Source organism: Penicillium psychrofluorescens (genome assembly GCF_964197705.1).
Source record: "Penicillium psychrofluorescens genome assembly, chromosome: 2".
Classification (NCBI taxonomy): domain Eukaryota; kingdom Fungi; phylum Ascomycota; class Eurotiomycetes; order Eurotiales; family Aspergillaceae; genus Penicillium; species Penicillium psychrofluorescens.
This window is the reverse complement of record NC_133440.1, coordinates 1,074,554-1,087,127: the sequence shown is the minus strand read 5'-3', so window position 1 is coordinate 1,087,127 and position 12,574 is coordinate 1,074,554. Positions and strand designations below refer to the sequence as shown.

At 54.2% G+C, this 12,574-nt stretch overlaps 4 protein-coding genes across 4 annotated transcripts; all 4 read right to left on the bottom strand.

Annotated features, from left to right (window-relative positions):
- Positions 1–854: 854 nt before the first annotated feature.
- On the bottom strand, positions 855–2,640 carry PFLUO_LOCUS2624 (uncharacterized protein; the record flags this gene model as incomplete). Its single annotated transcript, XM_073779784.1, has 3 exons — positions 855–2,375; positions 2,442–2,564; positions 2,620–2,640. 3 exons carry the CDS (start codon positions 2,638–2,640, stop codon positions 855–857), a joined length of 1,665 nt encoding a protein of 554 aa, XP_073636704.1.
- Positions 2,641–3,643: 1,003 nt separating this feature from the next.
- PFLUO_LOCUS2623 (uncharacterized protein) lies at positions 3,644–4,516 on the bottom strand (the record flags this gene model as incomplete). The annotated part of the gene is made up of 3 exons (XM_073779783.1): positions 3,644–3,932; positions 4,096–4,224; positions 4,302–4,516. 3 exons carry the CDS (start codon positions 4,514–4,516, stop codon positions 3,644–3,646), a joined length of 633 nt encoding a protein of 210 aa, XP_073636703.1.
- A 579-nt stretch (positions 4,517–5,095) lies between these two features.
- PFLUO_LOCUS2622 (uncharacterized protein) lies at positions 5,096–7,527 on the bottom strand (the record flags this gene model as incomplete). The annotated part of the gene is made up of 2 exons (XM_073779782.1): positions 5,096–5,699; positions 5,753–7,527. 2 exons carry the CDS (start codon positions 7,525–7,527, stop codon positions 5,096–5,098), a joined length of 2,379 nt encoding a protein of 792 aa, XP_073636702.1.
- A 443-nt stretch (positions 7,528–7,970) lies between these two features.
- On the bottom strand, positions 7,971–9,922 carry PFLUO_LOCUS2621 (uncharacterized protein; the record flags this gene model as incomplete). Its single annotated transcript, XM_073779781.1, has 3 exons — positions 7,971–8,845; positions 8,960–9,573; positions 9,633–9,922. 3 exons carry the CDS (start codon positions 9,920–9,922, stop codon positions 7,971–7,973), a joined length of 1,779 nt encoding a protein of 592 aa, XP_073636701.1.
- Positions 9,923–12,574: the final 2,652 nt, after the last annotated feature.

The following is a 12,574-nucleotide window of genomic DNA, read 5'->3' as shown; positions in this document are numbered from 1 at the left end:
TCAAACCCCCTTGCCCTCATCCCACGCGACTGGTTTCCGGGTGTCTGCCCGTCCTGCCCAGCCGCATGTGCCTGGCCCCGCCTCGGTCCTCCATTGTTGCGACCTCGTCCACGGCCCGCAGCGCCCCTCCCATCCCTATGCCCTCTGCGCGAGCGCGAGGCATCATTCTGAGTATTTGAAGACGGGGCAGAAGCAGATTGCGCCGGTGGCAACTGTGTAGGTGCAGAAGACGGTCCCTCTGCCGAACTGGCGAGTCCGTTCGGTCGTGCTTCACGATTCGCCTGACCCCTCCCTCTGCGTCTGTTTCTGGGGCGCGGGGTACTCGACAGCGTGGGCGTGGCCACTTCCGAGCTCATCATGCTATGAGAAGGTGCAATAGCCGGTGCGGCGATCATCTGAGGGGTACAACTTCGTAGAAAGGTGGCTGGGAAACGAGGTTCAATTATAGATGGCAGAAAGCAGCAACTGAAACAAAGCGTGCGTCCGCTGAATGCAAAAGATGTGCCAATCAAGCACCGAGGTTGTGGTAGTCGGTGTTGTGTTTGAGAAACGAAATGTTGCGCAGGCGGTGGAAGCGGGCAGATAAAGAAGATAAAAAATGTCTTATCGGGTGGATGTGTCAGCACTTATGTTCGTGAGTCACTTTGACTCAATGCGTGTATACATCAATGTCTTCAGTCATTATGAACAGATTATGGACAATGCAACCCTTCCGTCAAGACATGTCGCGCTATGCAAAAAACATCCAAAGCCAAAAACCATAAAAAGAGCCCAAAAAGAACCCCTTCCAAACGATCTCATTTTGAAACCCCCAACCAACCCGGAAAGCTTCTCATGAATTCTTCATTCATTATTCATACTGAGACAACAATTTCCCCACGGTCATTGCGCCGCAGCCTCAATGCACGCCACAAGTCCTTCTCATCCTCAACCCGCCGTTCGCGGTCCGCGCGACTGCGGCCCTGGTCGCGCCCACGGTCTGCATCATGCTCATCGGACAGGTCGCGATGGAAGCGTTTGAGAGCTTTGTGAACGGAGCAACCCCGCTCCGAGTCCCGGCTAACAAGAGACAGGAAGTGGTGGGCCATTTCGCGCTGCAGGGCGACATCACCTACTGCGTCCTTGGAGTGTTTATAGACGGTGACCTGGTGGTCGTGGTTGCGACGGGGCGAGTGCGAGTGTGAGCGGTCCGAGCCGCGGCGTTCGTCCATCTGCTTCTGACGGCGAGACGGGCGGTCGCCGTCGTCGGTGGGGTTGCTGCTCTTGCGCTTCGACTTGCGGTTTTCGGCGGCGTCGCGGTGGGACGACTTTTTGGGTTTGCGGACCTCTAGCGCTCGGTCGTCGACGCTGGAGGAGCTGCCGCGTCGGGTACGTACTAGCGCTTTGGAGGTCACTTCGGTGCTGCCGTTGTTGCTGCCCGAGACGGCAGACCCGCCGAACATGGACGATACGAATCGTTCCGCGCGGTTCTTGATTGAAATGCCGAGACCGTCGCCGTTGGTGTCCTTGGTCCCTTTGGGTTCCTTGCTCTCCTTGCCGTTGCGACGGGTGCGCTTGATTGGCGACGAGACGTCCTGGTACGCTCGTCGCCCGCTCTCGTGAGCCTCGTGTGCATCCAGCGACGGGGAGCGCATCATGCGGTTCAGCCCGCCGGTCAGTCCGGAGTGGTTGAGTTCGATGGGCGTGCCCGCATTGTTGAGCACACTCGACGGCGCATCCAACATAGGCGTATCAAGTTCGAGGCGGGGGCTGCTGAGCTCCTCGCCCTGGCCGCGCTTGCGCTTCTTCTCACTAACAGTACCCGGCGGCTGAAGACTCTCGCGTCGACGATCCTTGAGCTTCTTCTTCTTGGGCGCCGGGGTCACGAATTCCGTGGAGACATTGGGGATTTGATCCGGGTACATGGACGGGGGGATGGGACCGTCGCCGTATGAAAAGCCGTTTTCTTCGTATGCGACATCGTAGTTATTGGCTTCGTCATCCGTCTTGTTGGCCTCCAGCTGGGCAAGCGCTTTGCTCGACTGGAACAGGGACGGCGCGCGTGCCACCATCGTCATCTGCTCCTTGGACCCGGGGAGAGTCACCCTCGACGCGTTCGGGGTCTCGTCGGTAACCAAGTAGTCGAACACGTTGACGGGCGGTCCGTCATTGGCGATGCCAGGGGCCTTGACCGCGCCAGTCGGAGGGGGCGTAGGAGCGGGGGGAGGGGGAGCGTTGCTCCTGACATTGTCCGATTCGGACGCGTCCTCGACCCGGGCCTGCAGCTGGCGGGCATTGGGGTTGGACTTGTTGTTCTGCTGGCCCTTTTTATTGTTCTTTGCCGGCTTCTCTTTATAGAGGGCGCCTTGATACTTTTGCGCCTCGCTCATGCAGGACTGCGAACAATCACTGAGTGTCAGCCTGGATCTCCGCCAACGACTACATTCTCTCTCCATTCATACCGTGTGTGAGCGATAATCGGTGCCGTGGAAGTGCACCATACAGTCGATGCAGGTGAAGGACGCGCCGCGGCATTGGCCACGATGGGGGTCGAGTTTCTTCTTGGTGAGGACATCGCCACAATTCTAGAAAGAGATTTAGAACGGGTTGAGTTGAGGATGAGAAATTCTTTCCACCCACCTCGCAGGAAAACGACACCATGTTGTCAGTGAGGACCACCACGTTTCCCAGAAATCAGATCAGGGTCAGTGCCTGTCCCAAGAACTGGCAGGTAATTAAAAAGAGATCGACAAATGGGCAGGGTCGAGTCTGCTCGTGGGATGCGATGCGACAATGGACTGCGCCGGTGGCAGAGAGAAGTATAAATAAAATGGGTGTGTGTAATGAGACGAGGGGGGAGTAGAGAAGAAGGTTATCCCTTGAAAGCAAAGAACAGGGAGCAACCCGGACGAGGTGCAGCAGCAGCAATGCAAAGTGCGGCGCTTCGGTCGTTCTTTTCTTGGTTCTGCGCGTGTCGCGAAAAAAGAAAGGCGCTAGCCGGATTGGGGGGTGGCGCTAACTGTGTTGGGCCGCGGGATTCACGCAGGAAGTATCGGTCGGGAACAAGAAGATCGGAGTGAATCAGTATTAGAGTATAAGAATCATCATGAATCGTGAAGGGGAAGTGTAAACTGGAGAAGATGGAAAGGGGGCCGACTGATAATAAGACAGAAAGGGGGCGCGTCACAGGTGTGTTTCGGTCAGGCGCTCTGATGCGATCGGCGCGGTCCCAGAGACGGCCCCATTCGGTACTACGGGCTATGGTACGAGCACTACAGTATGTACGATGATGATGATTATCCTCTGTATGCCAGAATCTATAGCCCAGCATGCCGTGCCACACGACCAGTTAGTGTGCGACGGCGTGCGCTTAGCCTCCATCCCTCCCGGGTCATGCGCAACCCTAACCCGGGGATCACCCGATATGCCAGTGGAGGGGTGACTACTACATGTATAATGCAGATGATAGGCTTGACACAGGGTATAATATCGAGAAAGGACTATGTACTAGTATACAATAACAATAGTAATAATGAAACAAGACACCAACCAGCTCCGGTGTATGCAGAAAAGGGATCGACCGGATCAATCAACCGCGCGTAGTCCTATGTATATCACAGTGTGTGAGAAGGGTTGACAGGCACAGATAAGGGACGGACTGGACTTACGCTTCTCGTGAGATCTCCACGGCCAGGCCCTCATGCTGTTGACCGCCACTACTCTCCTTTTGCGACGCAGCACTGCCCTCCTCCTCCTCCTTCTTCTTCTCTCCTTCATCCTCACACCCGCAATCATAGAAATCGCCCAGGTTCGTGCAGTCGAACTCGGGTTTGTCGAGCATGATGTTGATCTCATTGTGGATAAAGCACGCCCAGCCAGCCGCGGCGTTCCGCGACGATACCTGCGGCGGGTACTTGGCGAGATGCTGTTGGAAATGCGCAGCGCATTCGCCGCTGTTTCATCGTCAGCCCCCTTCTTCATCTTCTGCACAGCACATGCCTAGGGGTAGGGGTAGGGGCCGTGATGAGGGCATATCGCAAGGGCGTAGATGGGGGCGAAAAGAAACGAAGTGATTGCGGTATCCGTTCCTCCTTTCTTTTTTTGTTTCTTACTTACCAAGGATAAAGTCTGGCAAACAAGTGGATATACGAGCGCAATGTATCCTGTTGGTCCACGGTTGGTTTTTCAGGAAAGCGCGCCATGACGGTGTGGAAGTATTTCCAAGTTGCACGACCGAGTTCGGCTCTAGAGTGATAGTTGGGGCCACGCCATCAGTCATTGTTTCCTTTTCCTTGTGCTCTCGATGAGATTGTAGGACATACTTGGCGGTCGCATTGCCCAGCTTGGGCATCACCACGTCCCCCTTCAGCATATCGTCGTGGATGGTGATTCCCGGCGCGGCGGAGTGGTCGATGTGTCCTGGGGCGCGAACGGCGGGACTCGGCGGGCCGTGCGGCCGGATGAAGAGGAAAAAGATTAGGAAGAGGGAGATGGCGGCGCTGATGGCGATGCGCCGGGTTATTTGGCGGGAGGCCATGTTGGTGAAGGGAGGGAGTGATGGTGGAGGGTTGGGTTGGGTGGATTAAGGGAAGGGAGCTGTTTAGCTGTCGGTTGGCATTCGTAGGGGGAGGGTTTGGAGGGAATGGTCGAGTATTAACGGTAACAAGGATAAGAAGGAAGGTTCGAATGAGAGGCCGGGACAAGGTGAAAAGCCAGTTCTGCGTGGAGACAGAGTGTCTGGTCTAGTCATCCTGAAGGAAGACAGTTGGAACAGTTCAAAGAATGGGTGGCGCATTGCCCTATACAGCTTAGTCAGGCGTGCACTACTTGTGGTCGGCTCCTTCCTCCAAGAGGTAAATGTTGTATACTACTACTATCTATGTGAAATAATACTAATTTTGTTGGGCTCTCATATGCAATTTTTCATTTCTTGCCCGTGTCCAAGACCATCAGCGCTCCAAGAGACCCCCACGTCCGATATGCTCCGTCTCTCGTGGTGATGTATACTCTCTTCATACAAAGTCTGCACACCAGGATAATATCAGACCGCTAGAAATGAAATACAACAATTCCATAGATAGCACTCAAGCTACCCACTGCGTATGTACGGTACACCTTATACCCGATGCACATCCATCCCTGCCACTGCATCACTCAAGCTCGGCGGCAGATCCTCCTTGCGTGAACCCCAATCACTCTCCGTCTCGCCGAGGGTGAGCTCGAGGGTCATACCCTGAGTGAAAAACTCATGTCCGATCCAGCTCTTCGTATACGGTCTGCCGTTCAGCGTAGCATTCTGAATATAGATATTGCGGTAGGAGCTATCGAAATTGACATTCCGAATCGTAGCGGTGTTATTGGTCTCCGGGTGTGTGATCTCAGCAGCCTCAAAAAAGGGCGGAATGATCAGGTAAACATTCTGGCCTGGGTTTGGGAAGAGACCCATCATGCTCCAGGCCAGGAAGGAACCCATTGCGCCGGAGTCGTCGTTGCCGGGCAGGCCGGTTTCGGACGCATTGAAGGATGCTGGGATGTAGGTGTGCGCGCGGGCTGCGGAAAGACCCGGTCGGCCTGCATAGTGGTAATCGTAGACTGTGAGGAAGACCGGTTCGTTCCCGATGTCGGCGAGCCCGGAGGTGTGGAAGTAGTCTAGTCGGGAGACGAACGATTCTGGGCCACCGAGGAGCTTGATCAATGTTGCCATGTCATGGGGGACGTAGCTAGACGGTGTTATGTTAGCATCAAACAATAGAAAAACATGTGGGCGTCGTACAAAAGATACTCCCATACACTGGACTCGAATGTCTCAGACGGGTTAGAGGTCAGCGAGCAAAAGGATGCCAGCGCACTGCACGCAATTGGATCCTGATAGCCCCAAGTACCATTAAGATACTTGGGCTGAAGGAATCCCACAAAGCCCGTATCCGTGCCGTTTTCCAGGTACGACGTCTGGTCCTTCTTGAAAAGATTCTGCCAGTTATTCGCCCGCGACAGATACTTGGTATAGTCCTTTTTCCCGATTCCCCGACCCACCACAGACAGGCTGTAGTCATTGTACGAGTACTCCAGAGTGCGCGAGATACTGCGCGAGTTGGTGCCAAAGCCGAGATAGTCGAAGTCGAGGTAGGGGATGTAATTGAGCCGCTTCCAGCTCTGGAGCCCTCCTCGCCCTTCGTATTCCCATTCTAGTGGCTCGTTCTCGGCATCATTTACCATTGCCTTGTAGGCGAGGTCCCAGTCAATACCCGTAATATTCTTGACAAATGCATCCGCGAGAACCACGTCCGCGTTGGACCCGCCCTGCGTCCAGCCCTTGCAGAGACTCATGCGGCAGTCAGGAAGCCATCCTTCATGCTTGTAAGTATCAAGCAAGCTGCGCACCATCCGCGACAGCGCAGAAGGGTCCAAAATCGCCAGGAAGGGCATCTGGGCTCTGAACTGGTCCCACATGCAGTAGAAAGAGTCATAGTATGGCTCGTTGCTCTGCCACAGGGGGTTCTCGCCCGTCATGTCTTGCGGAGACAGCATGGCTCGATAGATTCCGCTCCAGAAACTGGTGAGCATGGAACTACTAACACCTCCAGGGGTGATCTTGATCGGGCTCAGCTTGTCCGCCCATGCCTCTTCGGCCTCTGTGCGCAGCCGCTCAAAGTCATCAAGCGGGCTGGGGATTTCGGACTCGGCATTCGCACATGCTTGGTCGGAGCTGATATAGCTGATGCCAACTCGCGCAGTCACTTCTCCGCTGTCGGGCGAATCAAAAGTAACCCACCCCCCGGCTTGGAGATAGAAATTGTTGAATCCCCGCGTAACAAACAGCTCCTTTGGCTCCGAACCCGCACGGTCATTCACCCAGATACCACTATCACGAACCCTCGCGCCAGCGAAGTCGGCGCAAAAGTACGACATGTAATAACCAGCTCCGAAACTGGGCAGAAACGTGCCGTTCCCCTTGATCCGGCCCGTGTGCGGGTCGATGGCAATAGACGCATTCTGCCGACTCTCCCACAGATCCGTCAAGTCCAACAGTATCAGCGGGTCGAGGGCATCGCCATTCACCGCCGACTTAGCGGGAAATGTAAACCGATACAACGCCGAGCGATGCGCCGCGGTCATCTCGGCGTGGATTCCATTCTCAAGGGTCAATGCAAAATACCCCGGCCGCGAAACCACAGTATGGTTATTGTGGTACACTGCGCGCGCGGTGATGGGGAACTTGCAATTATCCACGATGTTATCGGCGCAGTACTGTGGGAACAATGGGAAATTGCCCAGCGAGGGGTTGCCGCCCGTGCCACTGTCATGCATATGCGAAAAGCCTGTGACTTTGCTGCCGTCCGTCGAGAAACCGCCTGTGTTTTGGCCAGCTACGTCGGCGACGGGCTTGGCGAGGCCGTAGGGCAGACTTGCTCCTGCGAAGACATTGCCGCCGTTGTCCGTACCGATGAGGGGGTTGACATAGCGGAGATCTTCTTTGGCTGCACTTGCCGTCCAGGGTAGGTGTTGGAAAACCAACGAACAGACTATGGCTCGATACAGTGTAGCCATTTCGTTCTTGCTGTGATTGTTCACGCCATGCAAAATGACGTGTTTTGTCTAGATGGGGGAGGAGGATGATAAGAGCACACTTGGGCTGGTGGGAGGTCGCATGGGATCGACAGTCCGGTGAACATTATCGGCCAAGGCTGGATGGAGAGGAGATGCAAGGGGGAAACCGTGCGGGGTTTGGAGATGATCGGAATGCGACTCTGTTCCGTGCCGGCTGTCAGACACTATAATTAAGGACAATGCCTTGGATGGATTGAAGATGTAGACGTGGTCAGACGTCGTCGAGCGAGAAATAGTTAGCCATTGTCATTCATGATGCGAATGCTCGCAGCTGAGAATATGTGCGCTGTCGGATAAATACAATAATTGAATGTACATAATGTTTCATTCTTGCTTTCCCCACTGGGAGCAAGAAAACACCATCAATAAGAGTAGGGTCACATTTAAAGCACGGTGCCCTTGTTTTGCTTGCGGTCGACGTTATAGTTCTTCCACACGGCCACCGCGGGGATTGCCAGCACGAGAACACAAGTCGACGCAATGCAGTTGGCCCGCTGTGTCCAGCCCCAGGCATAAACCAGAGCCTCGCGGACGGGGGTGCCGGGAGCATAATTCATCTGCGCTGCCAGGCCGTCAAAGGAAATTTTCATAGCTTGGCTCTTCATGTCATCGGGTAGGTGGCGCTGCAGCGCGCCCACCCACACATTATTGTAGATGGCGGCCGTGACTGCAAGACCGATTGCGCCGCCGATGTTGGAGAACAACCCAATCATAGCCAGCATCATCGGAATACCCTCTCGATCTCCGCCAGACATCACTGCCATATCCTCGCCGATGACCAGCGTGCCGCCGCCAAAGGCGATGAAGATGGCGCACATCACCACGTAGCCGATTCCGTGCTCCTGTCCACGGAAGTAGATCATCAATCCCGAACCGAGGAGGATCAGAGGTACGCCAAAGTACAAACAGATAGGTTTGAAATGTCTGGTTTGGCGAATGAAGATACCCACGGGAATGGCCCAGAAGGTGGATCCGACGTTGTAGATCTGGAGCATGTATCCAGCGTCGGTCAAGTTCACGTTGTAGACGACCCGGAAGAAGTTCTGGAAGTAGAAATCCCAGAGCTCAAAGCTGAAGAACAGAACGAGAGATAGCGCGCACGCGCCGAGGATGGTGCGCTTCTTGAACAGTTCCCACCGGATGAAATGAGTGCGAGCAAACCACTTCTCCCACGCTGCGAAGACGAAGAACAAGCAGAATCCGATCACAAGCATCACGATGAATGTGGGGGTATCGTACGCCGAGCGACCGTACGACACTAGGCTGAAAGGGAGCAGGAATAAAACAAAAGCAACCATGATGAGCAGAGCACCGATCACTAGACTCGAATTAGAATTGGGGTTTAAAGGTTGTGGCTGGATAACATTCTTACCGTCGAATTCGTGGATGTAGTGAACAATGGACTGCAACGTGGTGCGACCGCTCGGCTGTCGGTGGTAAATGCCCATCTTTTCGGCCTTCCTCTCGTAAAACTTGAAGATGAGCGCTAAGGGGACAAAGGCGAAAAACTGGACAATGGCAAAAATACCATATCCCCAGCGCCAGCCAGCCGTATTCAGCACGGAAGATGCAGCCAAGGACGCGGTGAAGGCGGTACAGATGAAAGGAGTCTGAATGAAGGCAAAGGCGAAGGCACGGTTCCGCAGCCCGGATGTATCGGCAACAAACACATCCATGAGCAGGTACAGACAATAGTATCCAATCCAGTAGAGCGTATAGCCAGCCGCAAAGGAGTTTGGGCCCGTGCAAGCGGCCAGAATGACCATTCCCAATAGGTAGATCGCCAGCGAGAACATCAGGCCCTCCGCACGACCCCACAGGTTCAGAGTCTTGCCCAGAGGCAATTTCATCACTCCACCGATGATGTTCGCCAGCATATACGCGGTCGTAATCTGCGGAGCCGCCTCAAAGTCGGAGAAGACATATGGATTGAGCAGATTGGTCATTGTTTGGTGAAAAGCCAGCATGAAAAAGCAGACCCAAATCCTAAGTTCATTCGATCGCAATTAGGTTTCCGACGACTGACCAGTTTGAGTCCAACTCACCAGGCATACGTCCCGAACACAGCCTTGCGGCTCCAGACGAGGGCCACCGCTTCGGCTTTTTGCAAACCGGCGTAGGTGCCCTCCGTAATGGAGTCGGGGTGTGCGGTGACCTCCTTATCCTCACGAGCTTCCAAGCTGCGAGTTTCGGGTTCGTCGTTCAGGGCATACTGCGGATCGCCATTATGGACCCCGGAAGTGGCCGCTGTGCTCTGCTTCTCGTAAACGTCCGTTTCCGGCTGGACAGCTTTATCTCGGTCGTCTCGACCCCGAACGATATCGAGAACGCCCATGACTCCGGAATGGCCGTGGCCGCTGTCGGTAGTCGAGAAAGCCGGAGGAGGGTGAAAGAGGAGGAGGAAGCGATTGAGAAAGAGGCACGTAACGGAAGGAGATCGGCGAGTTCGACCTTTTCTACATTCGGTTCAACCCAAGCCCATTATGTAAGATCAGATAAAATCTGTGCGCCAACCATCTGATAAATGTTCGCCCAATCATGGCGGTTCCGCCTGAGGCTGAGGCCGCTGATTGGTGGCAAGTGGACCTGCGCCCTGGCCATTTCCGGATTAGCGCGGATTCGCCCACGGGTTGCCCCTGCCCGAGTCGCATTATCCACTGCTTGCGGCAAGTGCGGGTGGGAATGAAACCCTTCGATAGTATATTCTTATTGGCCGTCGCAGCACTCGATTGAGTCTACTGGTCACTGGTCTCTCTGCGGTTTTCCACGCGACGCCGAGCGCGGCGCTCGGGCCGCATGGAAAGAGAAAAAGGTAAATTCCACGAGGGTAAACTCTAACAGATGGAGCTAATAATAATATCCATTCACCTCGCCCGAGTCTCTCTTCTTCGGAAACTGGTCCAATTTCAGTCCTCGAAGATGGAAGGCCGGGATCTCACGATGATGCATGATTTCCTCACACTCTCTGGCCAACGGAATGACCCTCTAGCGGCGTGGCTCTTACAGAAATGATTGCTGCCAAGGATGCGCCTCATCTACAGCAAGAAAGGAAAATATTCGGCTCCGGCGGTTTCGCCCAGCCCCCATCTCTGTTTGATCATGTCCAGTGGCCCACCTCGCAATTAGCCCCCAATGGCATGCGATCTCACGCTGTGTTTGCCCCGCGGGATTCGGGATGCGCTTGTGTGGCAACGGAGCACGAATCAGGATCTTGCAGGCCACTCCCTAGTTTTCTCTCGGGCTGATTTAAACCACGGGTGGTTCCGTTCTTTGACTAAATTTGCTCATATCAATCTAATCTGATGGTTGGTTTCAGCCTTGCGACAGGACGATCCTCGCCGAATATGCCCCTCCGTGGCCGTTTTTGTTGGTCATGCCACCGAGTCACTCTGTGTGTCGCGTGGCTCAGAAATAACCAATGTCTCGATTTCTCACCGATGAAATTGAAGCTCGGCGACCTCGTTCTAGATGCCTTCGGGCGGTGTCGGAATTTCGACCCACGGATCGTGTGAGACAAAATGCTTGCCGGCAGAAGCCGTTACAATTACTAAAGTTAGTACGAGGGGTCAGTCACTCAGCTGAATCTTTGAATATATGGGGCCTATTGAAGCGAGTAAATTTCATTCAGTCATTCAATTCGTTATTGTCACAGGATTTCTTCAAGATCGTCCAAATTCTCTTTTGTCAAGACAACAAGCGTGTATTGGTGTCTTCAAAAGCAACAGTGGTTGTCAAAAGCAACCAGCATTCCTCATAATATGTCTATCTGTGGCATCGCAGCCCACTCGATTATTTCGTTTGCTGGCTCTTCGAAGCTACATCGGTCACACCGACACACAAACCGGAATGATTTTCGAAGATGTTCGCGGCGGGAGGAAACATCCGAATGTTGTGTCAGGTCGAAGTACGAGATGCAGCACTCTTCTCCCGGAAGAATATCGCGAGATGTGGTAAAAACCATACGTCCTTCATCATCCGGTTTATGAATGATCTGAACTTGCATTAGCATGCACTCATTTCATAGTATGGAAAATAGCCATCTACATTCGGCGAACATGAATGGTTGGCCATTGCTGCCGTGGGATACACGGCTGCAGCAAACTGCTCCCCTCGGTCAATTGGAGGGTTCGGTAGAGGGAAAATGCCCGTCTCTCGTGGGTAAAGACCGAAGGAATTTGCCTCTTCTTGGCAGATGAGATGAAGGATCCGATCTGTGCTCATCCCATGTGGCAGTGCTGCGCTGCTCTGGAGGTACTTCTTCACAAGGGTACTCCAGGACCGAACCTTGTCGTGAGACCAGGTGTCGGCAGATCCGCATAATGAGTCGACGCCATCCCAGCCATGTTTCCATTGCCGGGACTTCAATTGGACAGCCTCAGCACCGATGGAGGGATCTTGAAATTCGACATGCCGCGTAGCAAGCAGCCGAACAATCACCCACAACATGCCGAAGTCGTATTCGCCCCATTTGGTCCGGATCGTTTTCGCGTACCTCTTCAGCCATGTGCATTCAAAGGCATGTCGAGTTCTATCGGCGTCTCTGCAGGTGCTGCTGCACCAAACCACATCCGGAATGCAGGCATTCGGGCATGGACATCGTCCTGTGTTATGGCGAGGTGCTCGACGATTACAAGCGGGGCTGCTGCAAATGAGATTGTCGTTCACTGCTGGTTCATCAACGACGGGTATGACTGCGTATGGGCGATCAACGAGGAGACAGACTCCTTCGGGGACGAGATGTGACACGCGTAGCTGGCGGCCCTTGACCGGGTCGGCGCTCTCGATTAAATGTGGGTAGATCCAATCAGGCTGCGTCTGGGTGATCCCGTCTACTGGAGTTTGTTGCGGTTGTTCAACGGTGATATATACGACTTCAGACATGGCGTGGTGGTTGGTGCACAGGGGGTTTTCCCGGGGTGAACTTTTAGGGTTGTGCTTTTATTTTTTTCGTTACGAAAGTTGATTTTAAGCGGCCATGGCCCGGCGA